The sequence below is a fragment of the Mandrillus leucophaeus genome, unplaced genomic scaffold (genome assembly GCF_000951045.1).
Source record: "Mandrillus leucophaeus isolate KB7577 unplaced genomic scaffold, Mleu.le_1.0 Scaffold180, whole genome shotgun sequence".
Lineage (NCBI taxonomy): Eukaryota > Metazoa > Chordata > Mammalia > Primates > Cercopithecidae > Mandrillus > Mandrillus leucophaeus.
In genome coordinates, this window is record NW_012101810.1 from 51,964 (window position 1) to 73,065 (window position 21,102).

The 21,102-nt window shown below is 56.4% G+C and overlaps 1 protein-coding gene across 1 annotated transcript in view; it reads left to right on the plus strand.

The window, feature by feature from the left end:
• LOC105537850 (mitotic spindle assembly checkpoint protein MAD1) overlaps positions 1-21,102 on the plus strand; it is a 399,899-nt gene that overhangs the window by 38,524 nt on the left and 340,273 nt on the right. The window contains exon 2 of the mRNA XM_011977540.1: positions 5,617-5,703. Within this exon, the coding sequence (XP_011832930.1) occupies positions 5,617-5,703 (87 nt within the window). The remainder of the gene's footprint in view (positions 1-5,616; positions 5,704-21,102) is intronic.

The window sequence follows — 21,102 nt, forward strand, 5'->3', positions numbered from 1 at the left end:
GCTAATTTTTGTATTTTTAGTAGAGATGGGGTTTCACCATGTTGGCCAGGCTGGTCTTGAACTCCTGACCTCAGGTGATCCACCCTCCTCGGCCTCCCAGAGTGCTGGGATTACAGGCGTGAGCCACCGCGCCCATAGCTCTTGTTGTTTCTTTTGGTCGAATGGCATTCCATTGTGTGCACATCCGCATTTCTTTATCCATTCCTCTGTCACTGGTCACAGGTTAATTCCGCATCGTTGCCGTCTTTGCTGCGATAAACACGGGAGTGCAGGTATCTTTTTGATACAGTGATTTCCTTTGAGTAAATACCCCGTTGTGGGATTGCTGGATCATAGGGTGTCGTTCTGTTTTCAGCTTTTTGAGAAATCTCCATTCTGGGTTCCATAGTGGTGGTACTAATTTACATTCCCTCCAACAGCAGCTGAGAGTTCCCGTTCCTCTGCATCCTCACCAGCATCTGTGTGTGTGTTTGGTCTTTTTCATAGCCATTTGAAGCTGGGGTAAGGTGGTATCTCATTGTGGTTTTGATTTACATTTCCCTGATGATTAGTGATGTTGAGCATTTTTTCATACACCTGTTGGCCATTTGCATGTCGTCCTTTGAGAAATGTGTCCTTTGCCTACTTTTTCATGGGACTATTTACGTTTTTCAATTGTTGTTATTTGAGTTCTTTTTGAGTTGTATTTTGGATGTTAGTCCCTTACTGGCCGAACAGTTGACAGATATTTTCCCGCATTCAGGAGGCTGTCTCTTCAGTCTCTTGTTTTCTTGGATGGGCAGAAGCTTATTACTTTGATATAGTCCTGTTTGTCTATTTTTGTTTTTGTTGCCTGTGCTTTTGAGGTCTTAGCTATAAAATCTTTGCCTAGACCAATGAGTGTTTTCCTTGTTTTCTTTAGTAATTTTATATTTTCGGGTCTGAGGTTTTAGCCTGTAATCGATCTCCAGTTGGTGTTTGTATATGGGGAGCACATTTTCTTTTGATGACACTGCCGAACCAAGGGTATACTTTTAACGTGTTGGTTGATGATTGTACTTGAAGCGTGTTCTCCTCATGTCCACGGCGACATCCAGACACCGCCTCCAGGGTGCATGCCCTCTCCTGGCCTCGCAATGCCAGTATGAAAATGGGCTTGGATTGCACACCCTTAAAACATCCTCCCTGTTCCTTCCACGTCCATCAAGTTAACAGTGCAGGGGTTGTCAGGTAACAGTGCACTATGCCTGTGCCCTGGGGTTTTGGAAATGAGCCTTAGGAAGCCCAGCGAAGCAGGTAGGGGGTTCAGCCTGGAGGGGTCAGGGCTGGGGCTGAGACCCAGGTTTTCTCCCGCGGGTCCATCTCCTTTTCCTTTAAGGATTTCCTGGCCTTCCCTCTGTCTCTTCAAGTAGAGTAGACTGGTCCCATGTGACGTTCTTGAACACTGTCATCGAGCTCACTGTGCTTGTGCTTTTGAGTGGAAGCTGAACCCTGGTCATGAGCAAGAATGGCCAGACAGGGCTCACGAGGCTTGGTTTAGCCAAAGTAGTGACTGCGGGTTTTTCAGTGCAAGAGGCTGTGAAGGGAGGAATTCCTCCTGGTGCCCCTGTGCCCTCCAGCGGCTTCTGCCCATGGGAGGTGTTGGGCACACCACCCCTGTGGTTGGAGGGCTCTGGAATAGCAAGCCCTGCAGCTTCAGTCCTCCCTGTGATAGGGGCCTGGTCGCATGGGGACTGAGAGGCGGCACCAGGGATCTGGGGGCCTAGGGATGTGGCCAGCGAGTATCCAGGCTGAGAGCCCATCACGTGTCAGTGCTCTTGAGGGCTGGGGTCTGTGTGGGGCCATCCGCCGGAGGCGCCAGCCTTCTTCCTCAGGACAAGCCGAGCTCTCTGTTCCTGCCTGGGGCAGGACCAGCCCCAGGACACACCCCCTCAGGCAGGAGGAGCCACCCGGAAGCAGCCTCTTGCGGAGTCTGTGGGAATGTGGAGCCAGCCTGCTCCCTGGGTGGTTGAGATGGATGCCCCCGGGCTTCAGAGTACTCAGGTTTCTGATGTGGCCCATCCATGCCAGAATGAGGCGTTGACCCCAATGACATGAGACAGAAGCCTTCCTGGGTGTCGTAGGGGACTGCCTAGTGCGCCATCTGTGGGAGCCCAGCACTTCAGAAGAGGGCTGTGTCACTCTCACTTTCCAGTTTGTTTGAACCTGTCCCATTTCTCCCTCATTGCTAAATGGTTGTATTTATCATGGTCTTGGCGTCACTGGGAATTGCAGAGCGTGGTTAGCAGAGCCTGGCCCTCCGAGATCTTACCCAGCTCCCAGCTTTGCTGAGTGGGTTCGTGCTTTGGGGCAAGAAGCTTGTTTCTAAATCGGTGTCGGATGCTCCCGGCTCTGCCTCCTGCTCTGTAGGCTGCAGGGAGGCTTCCCCACAGAGGGAGATAGCAGGCAGTGTGCCCTCTGGTGAGAGAGAGCCATCCCAGCTGGGAGAACCCTGGGGCCTGGTCCTGCCTGACAGATGCCTCTCCACTGGCCTCCTGCTGTTTCAGGTCCAGTGATGGGGACCTGAGAGGTGTGAGGCGGGTGATCTTGGCTGTGTAGGCGGAGTCTGTAGCCTGCCGCCTGTGACCACTCTACCTGCTGCTGGTTCTGGGCACAGGGGCTGGGGGGCACCACTGCAGATGTGGACATACGCGATTTTTATTTATTTGTAAATAAATTATTCCCACCGAGTTAGTGAAAATTTACAGGCCCTTTGACTAATGCAAAACAACTTAAATATCTCATTCAAATGTTTCAGAAAAAATATCTCTTGGCTTGGAAAGGTTTCCTTACTTTTTTTTTTTTTTTTTTTTTTGAGACAGAGTCTTGCCCTGTCACCCAGGTTGGAGCCCAGTGACCGGATCTCGGCTCACTGCAAGCTCCGCCTCCCGGGTTTACACCATTCTCCTGCCTCAGCCTCCCGAGTAGCTGGGACTACAGGTGCACGCCACCTCGCCCGGCTAGTTTTTTGTATTTTTTTTTTTTTGAGACAGAGTCTCGCTCTGTCGCCCAGGCTGGAGTGATGGCAGGATCTCAGCTCACTGCAGGCTCCGCCTCCCAGGTTCCCGCCATTTTCCTGCCTCAGCCTCCCAAGTAGCTGGGACTACAGGCGCTGCCACCTCGCCCGGCTAATTTTTTTGTATTTTTAGTAGAGACGGGGTTTCACCGTGTTAGGCAGGATGGTCTCGATCTCCTGACCTTGTGATCCACCCGTCTCGGCCTCCCAAAGTGCTGGGATTACAGGCGTGAGCCACTGCGCCCGGCCTAGTTTTTTATATTTTTAGTAGAGATGGGGTTTCACCGTGTTAGCCAGGATGGTATCGATCTCCTGACCTCGTGATCCGCCCATCTCGGCCTCCCGGAGTGCTGGGATTACAGGCTTGAGCCACCGCGCCCGGCCTTGTACCCATACTTTTGTACTGATTTTTTTTTTTTTTTTTTTTTGAGGCGGAGTCTTGCTCTGTCGCCCAGGCTGGAGTGCAGTGGCGCGATCTCGGCTCACTGCAAGCTCCGCCTCCCGGGTTCCCGCCATTCTCCTGCCTCAGCCTCCCAAGTAGCTGGGACTACAGGCGCCGCCACCACGCCCGGCTAATTTTTTTGTATTTTTAGTAGAGACAGGGTTTCACCGTGTTAGCCAGGATGGTCTCGATCTCCTGACCTCGTGATCCGCCCGTCTCGGCCTCCCAAAGTGCTGGGATTACAGGCTTGAGCCACCGCGCCCGGCCTTGTACTGATATTTTTAACTCCCTGAGGTTGGAAGCTTTGGGAAACTCTGGAGAGAATGGTAACGGCGTTCAAGGTCAGCTCCACCTTTCATCTTCCTCATAGAGTTCAGTTTCTCTTCCAAGACCTTTCAGTCATAAGTGGTTTTTCCACGGAGCTGCTTTCTAACCCCGGTTTACCTGTGTGTGGGAGGACAGATGGGGTCTCCCTGGTGCCAGCTACTCCTTCTGCACCCATCGCTATCCCCACTAGACGCCCAGCAAGGGGCCTGTTCCTTGGGTGGGCAGAGGAGACCTCTCTGAGGGGACCTGGAAGAGAGAAGGCCATGGTGTACTCTCTGTGAAGAGGCTGTGGTCAGAGGGAGGGCTTAGGACTGTCCTTGGGTGTGTGTGAGGGCTCAGGGCCTGGGCCAGGCTGCAGGACATCTGCTCACAGGCTCTTGGTAGCTTCGTTCCGGAGATGGAAGATGCCCCAGAAATTCGAAACTAATGCTGAGCAAGGCGGGCTCCAGTTGTCCTCCATGTCCTGCAAAACAGGCATGGGATGGTGAGGGGCGCGGGGGTGGCCAGAGGCTTTATAAGGAAGTGGCTCTTCCTCTGTGTTTGGAGGAGGAGCTGGGCGCTGGAAGCCCAGGGGAGGGGCTGTGTGAGCACTGGATGAGCTGATGCAGGGTTTCGGGGCCCCATGGGCAGGGTGCTAAGTGACAGGAAACGTCAGTGGCTGTCTCAGGGCAGAGGGCCAGGCCCAGCGCTTGAGGTTTGCAGCGTGCGCGTTTTAGTCAACAGGATGGCTTCTGTTAGGGGTCCGTGGTTGCAGTGTGCCTCTGCGTGGCTCTGGCTGACTCGCAGAGAGGAGTTCCCTGGCAAGCTGCTGGGAGGGTGTGCCCAGGATCCACCCGAGGCTGCTCTGGGGGCCTGGCTGACAGAGTGACTGGGACCTCTCCTTCCAGGGGTGCAGGTAGCCTCGTTGGCCAATGTCGGGGTCCCCGTTGCTCATTCAGTGGTGCAGTACCAGCTCCTTGAGTGGGGCTGGGCGGGGCTGTGACAGCGTTGCCCGGCACCTGCTTTCTGTGTGGACCTGCGCTTGGTCCATGACAGGTGAAGAGAAGAACGAGGATGGGGCCTTGGGCCCGGGCTCACATGCCACTTGCTCAGTCTAGCCAGGGAGCCTTGGCTTTGTGCCCCAGGTTGTGAGGCTGGGAACGCTCACACACCACTGGCGTAACTGCGTGCCCGGCTCAGATCCTTGCTGCGTGCTCCGGAGTCCCAGCGCTGAGTTAGAAGACATGGCTCAGGCCGCTGCTCATCATCGCGGTGCACGTTGAACTTTGAAGTGGCTGTTTCACGTTGGAGTCTGAGTTTCCTCATTTAAAAAATGGAAACGGTGAACAACAGGGTTCCTCGGGCATTCGCTGAGACAATCTGCAATCGTTCTGGAAAGTAGGAAGCGCTACACCTGGGGATCGCTGATTTTCCTCTTGTTGTTATGTGTGGGTCTTCTGAAGAGGTGAGGAAAGGAACCTAAAACTCTAAAACTCGCTGAGCACCTCCTCTGTGCCAGGTGCCTGGTGGGTGCTTTTTAAACATGATTTCATTTCCTCTGAAGAGCGACACTGTTAGGTAGTGTCTCTGTTTCTACAGGTGAAATAAAATCGGGGCTTACTAAGGCCGTCTCCCCGACATTGCATAGGGTGGGGGCTGTCGCTGACCCCTGTCGTAGTGAGTGCGTGCTGCCCTGGACCCGGGTCCGCAGAGTCCGCACATCCTGGGTCCCAGAGCAGCAGCTACAGAGGTTCCTTTTGGCCGTGTTTGGTGTGCAGAATCAGGTTTACTCTGGGGGACAGCTGGAACTGAGTGTGCCTTCTTTATCCTGCAGGACTCCAGAAGACCTTTCCAGATTCGTGGTTGAGCTGCAGCAGAGGGAGCTTGCCTTGAAGGACAAGAACAGCGCTGTCACCAGCAGGTAGACCCGGCCGCCCAGGGCGCTTGTGGGATGTGTTTGCTTTGGAGAGCTGGGGCGAGTGAGAGTGTGTGCCCCCTGGCTCTCGGGGCACGGCGGTGCTTCACCGTGTGGGTGGCCCTGGTCTGGGATGGGAAGAGGCAGCAGGGATTTGAGGGAAGGGTTTGCCCCATGTTTCCACCATGTGCTGTGAGCCTCAGCTGAGGCACCACTGTCTGTCATTCTGACAATGTGCTAAACTGCCATGGGGTCTAGGAGTTCGCCTCCTGTTGTGGGGTCCCTCCTTGGATCAGGAGGGTTCTCGTCTTCCCAGCAGGGTGGGGCCTCATGTGGTCTTGGGAACCAGCCCGTCCATCACTAGCGGGCCCACCCTGAGTCTTCTTGTCAGCGTGAATGCAGGTGTGATTGGAAGCGGCTAACTATGAATAGCAAGAGACATGCCCGTCACTCAGGAAATCCCAAGGGCTTCAGGGAACCTGGGATGACAATCAGACATGTGTTTCTTCTTATCCCACACCCCGGCTCTTCTCTGGTTTCACTCGTGGCTGTGAGGGGCCATACCTCTGACATCACACACAGAGGCAAAAAGGAGAAGCCTCTTTCTTGGATCTTTCTGCACAAGGAAGCCTTTCCTAGGACCCCCACTGCCAGCAAGTGCCCCTTATGCCTCCTTGGCTAAAAAGGGGTCTTATGCCTTCCCCTGACCAGAAGATGGAGTTACCATGGGGGACTGAGCCCCGTCCGGTGGAACCCATGGGCCTGGTGGGCAGTGGGGCGGAGGGAAGGGCCGTGCAACGGGGCCGCAGGGGAGCTCTGTGCCCTGCACAGCTCACCAGGCCGTGGGTCTGTGTGGAGGGCCTGAAGCCCACCTGTTTGCTGTTGATGATCAAGCTCAGCCTCGTCCTCCTGTGGAGAGAGTGTTTTAATAATTTATTAATAGCCAGAAGGAGGTTTCTTATTTTGGGGGCTGATGTCACTTTGAAAATTGGCTTTTCGAAGCATCTGGGTGTGTTGGACATAATCATATCAATTTACTGAAAAACCTCAAATGATAAAGATTGCCTTTTGCTTTCAAAGCCACTGTCAGATGAAGCAGGCATTAAAAGTGATTTGAAGTTAAAGCTTTCACATTTTACCAGGCGATCCTCATCATTTTACTTTGGAAATGAAACAGAATGAACTATTAAAGGAAAGGAAACTTGGCTATACTTTTCTCCCACCAAAGAGGGAGGTGCTTCCTGAAATTATTTGTCTTAACAGCAGCAGCAGGCCCATCTCTGTGTCCAGTGCCACACGGAAGGGAACGTTCCCATCTGCTGGCTGTCTGTGCTGCCTTCGCCGTGGTCACAGATGTGGATTGAGCCCGTGGGGGAATTGGTTTGGGAAGGGGGTCTCTGCCTCAGGGAGCAGCCTCTACAGTGGGCAGGTGGTCCTCACAATCCCAGCCGTGGCTGGCCTCTCAGGACCTGTGGGCTCCCTCTGAGAGCTGGAGCGCCTGCCCTGGGGAAGGATGAGTCTTGGGGCACCCCCATGGAAGCGCTTGGTGCTCCGTCCTCTTCTGTGAAATGGGATCTTGGGGTTGAGACGAGGTCCTTAGTACTGCTCCGGTCTGGGAGGCCAAAGGGAGAAGCTGCCCTGAAATCCTGGGTTCTCATAGGTGTTTCCCAGCTGGGTTTCATGTGTGTGTCGGTGTGCTGGCTTCCGTCCCACCTGTGGCTTACTGCCCTGTGTGGGCTTCTTCAGCCAGGGTGCAGGCTTCAGATGGAGCTGGTCACACCCCTGCCACCCACTGCCAGGAGCGCTGGAGACGCTTCCCTGAGATGGGGCAGTGGAGAGGCGCGGGAGGCCTCTGGGCGTGAGGCTGGAGTTCCCGGTCCCTCTTGCCTGCAGGGCCTGGGGGGCGGCTGGTCTGCTCCTTGCTGGTCATGTGACTTGGGCAGGCACCTGGTCGTCTCTTCATCTCTGTGAACCGAGAGGTACTGGCAGTAACGACTGGGTTGCTGTCAGGTCTGAGCCTCCTGAGCCATGCCTGGGCACTAACCGTCCCCGGGTCTCAGTGTTGCTGCTTGCTGGTGGGTGGACACTTTCCGACCAAGGCTTTCTGGGGCCTGGTGACACTGAGTGCCTGGCCCTTTTGTGCACTTCCAAGGCCCAGGAAGGAGACATACCCTAGGACAGGCGGCACTGGCGGTGGCCACTGAGGTGTGGATGAGTCCAGTCGTGGCCTCGGTGCTTGAGTTCTGGCCTGTCCCCTGGGCTGCTGCTCTCTTAGGTGGCGGGACACTGTGTTTGTCGTGGCCTGCCATGGCGGGGTCAGGGAGCCTTGCACGGTTGAACAGCTGAGCACATTTCTACAAGTCTCTTACAGGCAGTTGGACAGAAATTCAGATGAGCGTGAAGGAGACGGCATGGCAGAAGATGTGAGGCCACGGTGGCCCAGATCCCTGAGGGCTTTGCCAGGCGGGCCTCAGTTTAAAGTCACTTTTGTTTGTTTCTCATTGAATGTAGCTTGTAGTCACTGAAGAAAGAGCCCTGGTCCCGCTGAGGTCACGGGTCATGAGGGCAGCTTCCGGGCATTTTCCCTTGTCTGTGCAGAGTGGTGGGCATGAGCTCGTGGCGACGCGTGCTCTCCTCTGCGGTTTGTACCAAGTTGGCCGTGTCCATCTCTGCTTGGTGGTGAACGCTGTTTTTGCCATCTGAGGAGCTTCTCAGGGTGCGGCTCTGCTGCCCTGTTCCTCGCTAGCCCAGTGCGTGGTGCTCCCTCTCCCAGGGCAGTGCCCTGTTCCTCGCTAGCCCGGTGCCCGGTGCTCCCTCTCCTGGGGCAGCATGCTGTTCCTCACTGCCCAGTGCCCGGTGCTCCCTCTCCGGGGCAGTGCCCTGTTCCTCACTAGCCCAGTGCCCGGTGCTCCCTCTCTGGGGCAGTGCCCTGTTCCTTGCTAGCCCGGTGCCCGGTGCTCCCTCTCCAGGGCAGTGCCCTGTTCCTCGCTGCCCAGTGCCGGGTGCTCCCTCTCCAGGGCAGTGCCCTGTTCCTCGCTGCCCAGTGCCCGGTGCTGCCTCTCCGGGGCAGTGCCCTGTTCCTCGCTGCCCAGTGCCCGGTGCTCCCTCTCCGGGGCAGTGCCCTGTTCCTCGCTGCCCAGTGCCTGGTGCTGCCTCTCCGGGGCAGTGCCCTGTTCCTCGCTGCCCAGTGTCCAGTGCTCCCTCTCTGGGGCAGTGCCCTGTTCCTCGCTGCCCAGTGCCCGGTGCTCCCTCTCCGGGGCAGTGCCCTGTTCCTCGCTAGCCCGGTGACCAGTGCTCCCTCTCTGGGGCAGTGCCCTGTTCCTCGCTGCCCAGTGCTCGGTGCTCCCTCCCCAGGGCAGTGCCCTGTTCCTCGGTAGCCCGGTGCCTGGTGCTCCCCTCCGGGGCAGTGCCCTGTTCCTCGCTGCCCAGTGCCCGGTGCTCCCTCTCTGGGGCAGTGCTGCTGTGATGGTGCCGCTGGCGTGGCTCGTGTGGCAGCATCTCGGAATGCTGGTGCCTCAGGCCGAGCTTCTGAAGTGACGGCTGGGTCAATCGTGTGCCTGTTTTCAGGAGCTTGGCTTTTAGAAGATGAATGTTGCCTATCAGCCAGCGTAGCGTGCCTGTGAGCGGCCTGTATCACGCAGTCTTGTCTCACTTCCCGGGCGTTGTGTAACCTCCTCCTCTGCTGATCTGATGTGCGGAACAGAGCGCCCTTCCCGCAGTCGCTGTCTTGGTGACTCGGTGTTCCTTTCACCAGTGTGACACATGTCCACGTCCGTGAAGCCAGAAGCCAGCAGGTACCTCGGCAGGTCCTGTGGGTCGGGCTTCTCTGCGGAGTTCCTGCCGTTGCTGCCTTTGTTTAAGTTTGCATCAGTTTCTCTCCATAGTTACTGCAGTAGCATTCCAGCCTGTTTCAGGGAGGAGCCCGGACTCTCCCACCCAGAAGAGTTCTGATGCAGGGAAGGCAGCCAAGGGAGGGTCTGATGGGAACTTGTGGTGAAAGCTGGTGCAAGAAACAGATCATCTGGCAGTGAGCAGATGCCGAGTCAGAAGCCATCCCCTGCCTCGTTTGAGGAAGATAGAATGACACCGTATCTCGGAGTTAGCTACTGGGCCACCAACCAGCCTGGAGCCAGAAGGAATTTTCCCAGCATCGAGCTACGGTGTTGGCCCCTTTTACTGGTCAAGCACAGTTCCAAACGCTGCTGTGAGCGGGACTGAAATTTCTTTCTGAATGTTTCTGCGCTCTTAGGACTGGAGGCTGGAAGCCCTGCGGTGGCACCTGTGCTGCATCCTGGTCTTGGGACTGGAGTTTGTAGAGGCAAGAAGCTTCTGGAACTCTCAGTGCAGGACTTTGCTTTCCAGGGTTGCGAGGAGCCTGCTTGTTAGCTTTATGCGGGTGTGCTCAGGTGCTGCGCTGAAATTCCTGTCTCACAACAGAGAGTGTCTGTGGGGCCGCTTGAGGGTTCAGCGGGATGATGTTGATAACACGCCTGGTGCAGCAGCTCTCGGCAGTCCCCGGGATGTGGTGCTGTGGCGAAGGGTCCGGGGCTGGCTTTGGAGCCGGGGCAGGCAGGGCTCTCAGTGGACAGCGGGGCAGCTTACAGGGCACTGGCCATAAGGCGCTCTAGGAGGGCAGGGTACCTGAGTGCATTTCAGCCTGGGAGTTGGGTCAGAACCACCAAACTCTGCCTCCTGTGTGTTTTTCCCTTCCTTTAGCCATGGACAGATGGGGCGTCATCGGTCACTGGTGTGAACAGAGCCTGTCAGAGCTCCTGGTCCTCTTTTCCTTGGGGCAGGAGTTTCAAGGCAGTACGGGGGAGCCTGGCGTGGTTTGCACTGGAGCCGCGGTTTTAGCTCTTTGAATCTGAGAATGCACCTCCTGGTTGTGGGACTGAGGACAGGGCATGCAGTTCAGAATCCGTGGGTGGGTCTGGTATGCCCTCTGCTCACGCTTCACACAGGGTGCCCCGGGGCTGTCTTGTAGCCTCCCTTCCCTTTTCAGGCCCTCTTAGTCTTCTTGGCCTTTAGGGACCCAGGCACCCTGCTACCTGGCGTCCCCAGCTCTGCCGTCCCCAGCTCTGCTGTGGGTAGAGCCGGGACAGGAGGCTGTAGTCCTTTGTGGCCCAGCCCGTGACCGTGCTGTCGTTTTTCAGATCTGGAGTGGAACAGGCCGACGTGCTCTGAGGGCTCTTGAAGAACAGGACTGGGAAGCTCTGGCGTGGGGCTGTGCTCTTGGCAGTTTCTCTGCTGTGCCGGAAATAAGGCCATGCTTTGGAGAGGGCTGGTGGCGGGAGCGGGGCCTCTCAGGACCCTGTGAGGGCTCCAGAGTTCAGGTTTCTCATCTGTAATCATGATGATGAATGACAATGGGGATGATGAGAGCAGTCAGTGTTTATCCCACATCTGCCCTCACCATGCGCTGTGCTGTGCTTCATGTGCAGCGTCTCACTTGAGCCTCACAGGCTCTCCCAGCTAGAAGCTCTCATGATTCCCTCTTTTACAGGGGAGGAACTTGAGTCCTGGGTTAAACAGCTGGGAGGTGGTGAAAGCAGGACGTGCGTCCGGGCCCGTGGGTCTCCAGAACTCTGTGGGATGTTTGCATGTGGATCCTGGGTCCCTGCGGGACGCGTCGTGAGGCTGCCGCCTCGGCCTTTGGCCTTGCTTCTCTGCCTCAGCAGAGACCCTGGGCCGTGGATCCTGCCTGGTGCTGTTTTGCCTGTTTGAAGCCTCAGGTATCCTCGATGCTGACTTAAGTTAGAGCCGGCTGAGAGGTGCACAGAGGGGAGCCCTGAGGGGCATGGATGCAGATGGAGCTCTTCATATTGGGGTCTGTGCCGGCCTCCCCTGCCAGCACCCTGCGAACATCAGCTTTCCCAGCAGTGCACTCCAGCCCGGGCTCTGGTTGCCGCAGTTTGTTTTGAAGATCCCACTTTGCTGCCTCCAGGCAAAAGAACCCTTGGCCTGAAACCACCAGGCTGGCATGTCCTGGAGCACCTAGCCGCGTGGTGCTTCCGGGTGCCTGGGCCTGCCCTGTTTCATCTGCTCCTGCCATTGGGCCTGGGCAGCGTCAGGAGGAGGCAGGCCCTTGTCAAGCAGAAGGGACTCGAGAGGCATTGGGTGTGATGAGTGGGTATCACTGTGTTTTCTGTCACAGACGGTACTTTTCTGAGCCTCTTCCTGCCTCAGGTTTCTGTTGCCTCCCAAGAGTGAGTGAAGATCAGTTTACTAGTTATGAGTCTTTTCTGCTGTTGGTCCCAGGTGAGGCCGTCCTCTCAAGGATGTAACAAGGCCTTATCACCTTGTCACTTGGCATTTGAATTATGGTGCACTTGAGCCATCCAGAGACCAGCAAGGTACATGAGATCCACGGTGGCTGGGCTGTTCCCCCCTTGCACCTGAGGGGCCTCCCGCTGGAGAAGCCACCGCTGGTCCAGGCTCCGGGCCTGTATTTGCATTTGGCTCTGCCCGGGGTGGCTCTCCGAGTGAGTCTTTCTGGTGATGGTGACTCCTGTGAGGGGTTTTGAGGCTCAGTGCAGTTGCCTGTGTGGAGCCTGTGGACAGTGCTGGCTCAGGGTGCGGGTTTTTAGCTAGTCCTTGTCATCGCTGGCACCGTGTCCTGCTGTCACTTTTTGAGGTAACGGGGAAGTACAATTTCTGGGAGCCTAGGGCATAGCGGGGGTAAGTTTTCCAGGGGGCTCCGTGGGGCAGGATGTCTCCTGTGCATGGCCAGTGGTGATGATCGAACGGGTTAGGCAGTGGCGGCGTCTGGGAGGTCAAGGTGATGGAATTTGCCATGGATTGGTGTGGGTGAGAGAGTGCATCAGGACGGCCGGTTCTGGCCTGCCCTTGAACTGACCATGGCCTCAGCCATGTGTTCCCAGCAAGTCTCATGCTCATCCTGACCGCCTGCTCTCAGTACAAGGGGACCCCTGGGGTTGCGGGTGATACTGGCAGAGGTCTTGTTGCGTCCGTTCAGCTTTGGTGCCACTCGATGTAAATGGGCTTTGGCAGGAGGTGTGGAATCAGCCTGAGTCTAACGGGCTGTCTCCACGTGTTCCACGGTGGCAACCCGCCATGCCTGTCTGGTCCAGGGCTGTGGTGGGGCACGTGCTGGGAGCTCTGGGTGGCACTGTGCCCTTTACCATGGGCTCCGTGGCAGCTAGGGGTGCTCTGGCTAGCAGCAGAGAAGCTGCGTGATCTGTCTGTATCCTGCTCCTGTCCCTCGGCCCCTCGTGCCTCCCACCTGCGGCTGGTCCCAAGAGTGTCTCCTGCAGCCCCGGACCACGCCTGGGACGCAGTGCACCTGCACCATAGAGGCCTCAGCCCCCGACCCAGCCCTGCACCAGGGGACAGCCTTTGAGGCTCCTGGTCTGTATCTGGAACGGGGCCCTTGATGGCATGTGCTTCCCTGTGGTGGTTTCGGTGTAGACGCTGGCACGTGCCTGCCTTGTTCTTCGGCGAAGGCTGCTCAGGTTAGTTTGGTCAGCGTGGGCCCTTTGGAAAGCCGTCTGTCTCGTGAGTCAGTTTTCCGTCTGTAGGGTAGGCCCAGTGAGGAGGTTTTTGGGGGAATGTCAGGGACATCCCTGCACCTGGGGTCAGGCACCACACACTTGAACATGGGCCCCTCAGTGAGTCAGGTGCCCCAAAGCGCGCTGCCCAAGGTGACGGGAGCAGGCCCATTCTGTGCTCACAGCTGTGCGGTCCACCTGCAGGCCAGTGATGGCTGCCCAGGCGACCCTGGCCTGGTTGGTGGCCTCTGCCTGTCCTTTTGGTTCTCAGTCCCCCTCTCTTCTCCACTGGGACTTTAGCAGGAAAAGAGGACTTGGCGGCACCTGTCCCCGGAGCCAGGCCGTGTGGAGGGGCTGGGCCTTCCCCAGGCTGTCTTTGTGGCACCTGCCTGCAGTGCTCAGACTTGGACGTGAGATGGTGCTTGCGGCATGTGCAGCCGCCCGCTCCTCTGTGCTCGGCTTTGAACCTCCTTGTGGGGCCTCCTCAGCGGGGGTGGGTGGGTACTAGGCCTGTACATTTTGTGGCCAATTAGAGGGAGAGAGAGAAGAGGGGCATGGCATGGAGATGTCTGGGTGAGCGGGTGTCTGTCTCGGGGCCTTCCTGCCTCATGCGGTGCCTTCTTGTTCCTCCAGTCCTTTCCTGATCAGAGCTAGTGAAGTCCTGGGTTGGGGGATGTAGATCCCAGGTGCCCATCCTGCCAATGCCAGGTTCTCTGTGGCCCCACAGTGTGGTCTGGGGACCTGTCTGAGGCACCATCATGTTTCAGGGTGCAGCTGACTGCTGGGCCTGAGATCAAGCCCCATCTCTCCTGAGAGGGGGTCCAGCCCATCCTGGCTCCAGGGGAAAGCCTGGGTCATCAGCAGGCATGGTCAGGTGTCCTGGCTGTGCCCCCCAGCATGCAGTGGCTGCCTGGCTTGGAGGGCCCCCCGCGGGGGTCACTGGCTGGCCCTGTAGGATGCAGGCAGGCTTTGGCAAGGCCGGCCCTGCTCTAGGTGGGTGTCTGACCCTGTTCCCTCCCCAGGCAGAGCCCTTAAGGTGAGCACACGCTCCTCCATGGCTGGGCCGGGTCCAGCGTGCGCTGCCACTGGGCTCTGGGGTCTGTCCGGGGCGCCTCCGCCTGCTGCTTCAGCCAGCTTGTGTTGCCTCTTTCAGCAAGATGAGCTGCCATTAATATTTCACACCCAGACTGTTTCCCTGCATGTTTTGCATTTCCATATTTAAAATGGCATTTACATATTCATGGATTTTTAAATAAGTTTTTATTGTTAAGGGATGTGGAAGTGGATGAAATGTGAAACTCCCCCTTTTATTCAAGCACTAGAAAAAAATTTCATCCCAAATGCAATCACTCCCTGAGTGCTTAGTTCTGTGGCAGTTGCCATAGGAGATTGTTCTGGAAGCTGGTGGGTCCCAGGGCCATGGAGCCACCCTTTCTGGCATGCAGTGGTGTTTTCCACCCGAGGTTGGGCACAGAGGTCTGGTTGCTCCTTGGGGTTTCTTGGCGGGGGCCTGGCCTCGTGCTGGGATGCAGGGCCAGCTCCCACCCACACCCGTGGCTCTTCTTCTGGAGGAAATGTCTAAGGCAGACGAAGCTCTTCATCTTGGAAGTGGCTAAGGCTCCTTTTCTCCCTTCTCCCCGTCACTCGGTGTCCCTGTCCTGGTCGACCTCTTGCTCCTGGCTCTGCGGCTGCAGCTAGGGCCTCGGAGGGCCAGTCAGCCCTGGTGCACTGTCCAATTCTGAGGGGTGCAGGGTGGCACCAGCCCCCTTCAGCTTCAGGGTCCTTTGAGGGTCCTGTGTAAGAACGTGTGTGGGGCGGACGGGGGCTGCTGGAGGGGTGCTGGAGTCACTGTTTTACATTCAGGTACTGACGAATGTGGCTGAGCCTTTGCCTCTGGGACACTGGCCTGGGGAAGGCCCAGAGGAAGCCAACAAGGCTTGACAAGAGTGGGAGGCCCTGGGAGAGGCGTCTGCAGGGGCCCTCTGGGCTTGGAGGCTGTGGGTGATCTCGAGCCAAGCACAGGTCACCGAGGGATGCACGTCCTGCTGGGGAGTGGTTGAGGGCTTTGGAAGCCTGGCCACCTGGCCCGTAGCGTGCTCTGCTGCAGGGGAGCAGGGCAGGGACTGTGGGGGTCCAGATAATAGACCATAAAACAGGGAAACTGAGGCCCGCGAGGGAAAGAGACTTTACTCTGATGGAGTGAAGCCTAGAGCACAGATTTTTCTGATCTCTATTGTTACTTACTTTTTAATATTTGTAGGCATAAAATTATTTTTTATCATCTCAGGCCTAAATCGCCCACAAAACCTTAGCCTCGAGGGTCGGGGAAGTGCGGTTCGAGCTGCAGCTGGCCTCTTGATGCAGAGCCCCTCACACTGGCTCCTGCTGGAGCCATCTGGACCGGGGTCTCCCAAGGCCTGGCTTCCTCCCCCCATAGCCTTGAAGGAGGGCGGCGGGTATCCTCTGTGGCCGTGGAGTTCTCAGCAGTCTGCCTTTGGCCCCAGCCCCTGGCAGCTTCTCCCAGCATGGGTGTTGTATTTTCCATACTCTCAGCGTGCCGGGTCATGGGTAGTGCCTGGTTCCTCCTGAGACCAGAGGCAGGACACAGAGCTCAGGGCTGTGGCCCTGGGGGCATGGCAGGGGGAGTCACCCTCACTGCTGAGGGTGGGGGGCATCTCAGGGTGCAGCCTGGGTCTGGCAGCTCCCCCACCTTGGCAAGCCCTGGACTGCAGCCTGTGAGGGAGGGTGGTCCTGTGAGCTAGGGTGGGGTGGGGGTGCGGGGAGGGTGGTCCCATGGGATGGCTGTGAGTACACTGCTGGCTCGGGGTTGGGCCATGTGCTCCCTGTGGCGGCCAGGGCTCAGGCTGTGGCCATGGTGTGGGGCACTTCCTGGGGTTGGGCCCTCCTCACAGTCCTCGCCCTGTCTGGGTGGGCTAACCACGTAGGAGGGTGAGGCTGAGGCAGCCTAGTCTGCTCATCCTCCTTGCCTCTGGGCTCGGTGCCGGGGTGTCTGCTGAGGAGGAGGACCGCCTGTCCTGCGGGGACCTTGGGCCTCTCCCATGCATGTTGACCCCAGCTGAGAGGTGTTCTCTTTGTCTCTCCTGCTTTTCATCTGGAAAATCGGGCCCAGGACTCTTGCTTTACAAGAGGAGTGGAGAACTGAAGATTTCGGAAGTTCTGACATCAAGCAGGTGCTCAGGAATGGCGGCGTTGTTCACAGGAGTGGGGTCTGTGGTCCCTGTCTCTGGGTCCTGCTCACTTGACCCCTGAGCCTTTCTTGTTTGTATTGGGGTCAGTTCCACCCTCAATGGGTGTCTTCGAAGGGTACATGCAGCCCGCCTGGGGGTGGGCAGAGGAGTGCTGGCCTTCCTCTCAGTGCTTGCTCAGCCCCTGGGCATGGGGTTCTCAGAGTGAGGGGCTGCAGGCGATGGCGGTGGCGTGGTCTTGAGAGCGGGGGAGGCCCCATCTACTGCCTCCCCTTGGGCTGACTTCTCCTAACAAGCCGAAAGTGTGCCTCTGGCTTTCATGCCCCCAGTCCCCACCTCTTGATGTGGTTTTCCTTCTGTTTTGTCAATAGGATCTGTTTTCAACCTCTCCATGCTGAAGTGCTTATCTCCCCAGGCCACTTGGTCTGGCGCCTGCCTTGCTGTGGTTCTGAGGACGCCTCACTTCATTAGGCTGAGTGGCTCTGGACTAAGTGCACCTGCAGAGGTGACAGCCCCGCTGCCTGCCTGCTGAGCGCTGCCGCAGCCAGGACGGTGGCTGGGGAGCGCGTCCCCTGGGGCAGCAGATATGTCCTCTTCCTTTCTCCTTCCCTTTGGACCCTGTACGCACACCTGCATTCTCTCACCCTCTTTAGCAAGTTATAAAGAAGCTGGCGTTTCCTCCCACCCCCATGAAACCCTTTGTAACAGCAGTCTCAGCCCGCGGTCTCAGGGGCTGCCCGGTGGTGGTGAGAGCGCAGCGTGGGTGCAGCCCTGGTGAAGGGCCTGGGACTCACGGCTCTGCGCTTGGATCGTGGGCTGGCCTGCGCTGTCGGCATAGAAACACTCTGTGGACGGCAGCTGCTGTCATGGCCAGTGTTGTCTGGCCAGTGTCGTGTGGTCATCGCGTAGTTACCCCATACTTCTGCCTCCTGCTTGGCTCCCCCTCTTTGGAGCCTCCAGGGCTAGAGGAGCACAGTTCAGAAACTGCTGGTCAGGAGACCTTTCTGGAGAAGTTCCTGTTCTGGTTGTGGATCTGGCCCGTGTGGGAGCCTGAGGTGGCATCTTTGAGGTGACCTGGCACCACCGGGAAAGCTCCCTGTTTCCTGGCTGAGGTTTTCAGGCACTGCCATGGCACAAGCCTGTGTGCATCTGGGGCTAGAGGTGGCGTGTGCAAGCTGCAGAAGGGAAGGAGGAGACAATGTGGGCCCCTCACTCGCATGGGCCAAGCAGACCAGTAACATACCTGCTGCTCTGCGGCGTTTCTGTTAAGAGAGCAGAAGATGCCTGATTTCAGCTCCCCAAATCAGAAAACGGCATCTGGAAGCCGTACGCGTTTGAGAAGACAGTGACTGGGTCAGTCCTGTCCTTTGAAAGCAAACGTCTGTCTTGGCCCCCAAATGGTGGTGGTAGAGTCTAGATTTCCTCAAACATTTGGAGAAAAAACGGAAATGAATACGATTTGAATGTGGTTCGTTGTTGCTTCAGGAAGAGAATAGGGAGATGGGAGAAGGGCCCTGGCTGGGGTTGGTCCCTCAGTCTTTTGGTGAACTTCTGTTGCCTTGCTGGTTTTGAGGAGAGCAGCCCACACCCCACAGAGGAGCCTGGAGCAGGGCCAGGGCTGCCAGGAGCTGCTGTCTGGGGAGACTGAGGTGGGGTCCTCGAGGCCTCCTTTCTCATGCCTGGCACTGCCGAGCCCAGGGCATCATCAGTGGACTTGGGAGCATCCTCTTATGAACACTTTCTTGAGTTTCCCTGTAATATTCCGTGAACTTCATAAGCTCTGAGCCAAGAGCTTCCTTCTTAGCCTTGAAGCTGGCCGCTGCCGGCTCCTTTCCATGCCCAAGTTGGGATTCTTGGTGTGCAGGTGTGGAGAGCAGCTCCGATGTCACAGGCAGTTGAAGTACCCAGTCCTTCCTTGTTTGGCAGAGCATAAAATCAGTCTCAGGCCCTCTCACCATGGCCTCCGCTGCTCAGCCCCGAGGAGATGCCGGCAGATGCCGGGGCCCCCACCGAGGAGTGCTGCTGGCTCAGGGTCTGCCTGTGGAGAACAGGGGCCTCTGGAAGGGGCAGGCTTTGGGCAGGTGAGTGCACTTGGTCTGAGGGAGGGTGTTGGCGTTGCCAGCATCCTGAGCTCGAGTTGGTGCCATGGACCTGGGAGGGTCTCTCGATCCTGTTAGGAAACTGGGTAAGAGAGTTGGAACGAAGAAACATCCACTGCTAGGCCCCTGTGGGTACCAGGCACTCCATATGTGTCCCCTGCTCTGGCATCGACCCTGCACACTGGCGGGGAGCCTCTCGCTTTGCCCCGGTTTCCCCGAGGTTGTGGAGCCGCTCAGCCTGGAGTCTGCTTGTGAGCTCAGGGCTGACTGTCTCCTAAGCCTTTGCCCTCTCACCATGTTGCCTCTCATCAGGGCGATGCTTTTTCAAGCTCGGATATCACAGATTGCTCCCTCAGGGCATGAGGCTTCTGATGCTGACCTTTTTTTAATACTGTGGCTGAGAAACACAGTTGCACAGAGTCTGTGGAACAGCATTGACGTGGCTGTGACAGACAGTGTTGGTCAGCATGGGGCAAGTGCGGCTTCCTGGTTTTGTCTTCTTGTGCTTGGAGTGGACGTAGGGGCTGTAGGAGAGGGAAGGCTGTGACCACTGCCCCGAAGGAGCTTTCCCTCTGCTTGGGAAAAGAAGCCAGCAGTGAATCCCTTAGAGGACTGGAGAGTGTTGGGCTGCGCGGTCCTGATCGTGGCCACGCTTCCCAAATGCCTGGCTGCTTATGAGTTATATGGCGAAAAGAGTCTGAAAATGGAGATCCCTGGACTCACCTCCAAAGGCTTAGATTCAGGGCTCTTTGCTGAGGCCATTGCTCCCTTCATGAGTATACTTTTCCCTTGGGCCTGGGACACATGCACACACGTCAGCATGAGAGGTGGCCGCAAGACTCCCACACGTGGCCATGAGAGGCGGCCAGAGCTGGTGGGTAATTGTCCTGAGCGTCGTCGTGAGAGCTGGGGGGCAGGAGTCCCGGATGTTGCCCACCTCCTGAGCCTTCCTCTGCACCAGCATCGTCCTCACTTGTTGGTCCAGGCCCCTTTAATGACAAACAATTACCGAAAACAAAGAGTTTTTATTTGTGGGGAATCATATCTATCAGTATTCACCATCTTTGGAAATTAAAATTAAATTATTATTTATAATTATATTTATAATCTCATTAAAAACAATTCATTATCACTTAACAAAATATATTTATGAAAAATGCATTTTCTAACACAAAACAAGACAGTGAGAGGAATGGCATTGTTTTTACTTTCTACAAATCTTTTCAGTGTCTGGTGAAGTAGAAGATGGGGGCATCTCGTGTTTGCGTCTGTGTCCATCTGCCGTGGTCTCTTCTTTTGGAGTCTGTGGAATAAGTCTGGCCCTGCACAGGTGTGCTGTTGGAAGAAGGAGGGCCTGCTGGCCTGAGGGCGTCACACACAGGCTCAGCTCAGCCTTGCCTGCTGGGTGGGTGAGGACCGCAGGCAGGAGCGCTCAGCCGTGCCTGCTGGGTGGGTGAGGGCGGAAGTCAGGAGCGCTCAGCCTTGCCTGCTGGATGGGTGAGGGCCGAAGGCAGGAGCGCTTACTGTTCCTTCACACCTTTCATGGCTAGTCTTACCTTTCTGTGTAGTGTTTGCTCAAAATTCTGATTTGAGTGTAGGGGGTATTTTGTGTTTGTTGAACATGAACATCAGTCACTGAATGTCTGGGAAGGTTTCCTCAGTTCTGGTTTTTCTGGAAAAGGTGACTCGTGTATCCTAGAAAAGGCCCACTTGGCGGCATCCCGGACAGTTGAAGGAGGATGGCTCAGCCCGTAAGCAGCAGAGCTGACTTCCTTCAGGTGTTCCTACCCTGAATGAGCAGCAGGGTTGGCCCTGGGGCCTGGAGATTGTGCCCACCTGATTTCTAGTGGAGCCAAGAACTTGGGCAGCCACAGGTTGCTCTCTGAGAACCCCCACGAATCCAAGACTAGTCTATAAGAACAGAGGGTGGCCTCCCCGGAGACGTGTGCAGCTGCTGGACACACGTGGGCTCTGGTGACCAGTCCTGTTCAAATGGGCAGATTTTTCTTTTTGTTATCATAGAGCAGCTAATTTCTTATTACTTGTCAACTATTTCCATCTTAAAACTAAGTAAGAAACTAGAAGCTGTCTTGTTAAGATCAGGCACGAGGCAAGGAGTCCCACTCACCACTCTATTCACTGTTATACTGGAAGTACTAGCTACAGTGCAATAAGACAAGAAGAGGGAATGAAGGAAGGAAGAAATAAAAATGTCTTTGTTTGCAGATGACATGATCGTCTATGTAGAAAATTCTGAGAACTAACAAAAGAACTTGAAGAATAATGAGTGGTGAGAGAGAGCAGGGTTTGGGCCATACACACCGTCAGCTGCTTTCCTGTGTACCAGCAACAAGCAGAGGGAATTTGAAATCAACACCCAGTACTGTTTACATTAGTACCAAAAAACAGCTTAGACCAGAGACCTGTACAGGGTATGCGTGAGGAAATCACCAGACCTGATGAAAGAAATCAAAGCTGTAAATCAATGCAGCGGCATTCTATGTTCATGGATAGGAGGACTCAGTATTATCAGTTCTCTCCAGAGGGTCTATGTTCATGGATAGGAGGACTCAGTATTATCAGTTCTCTCCA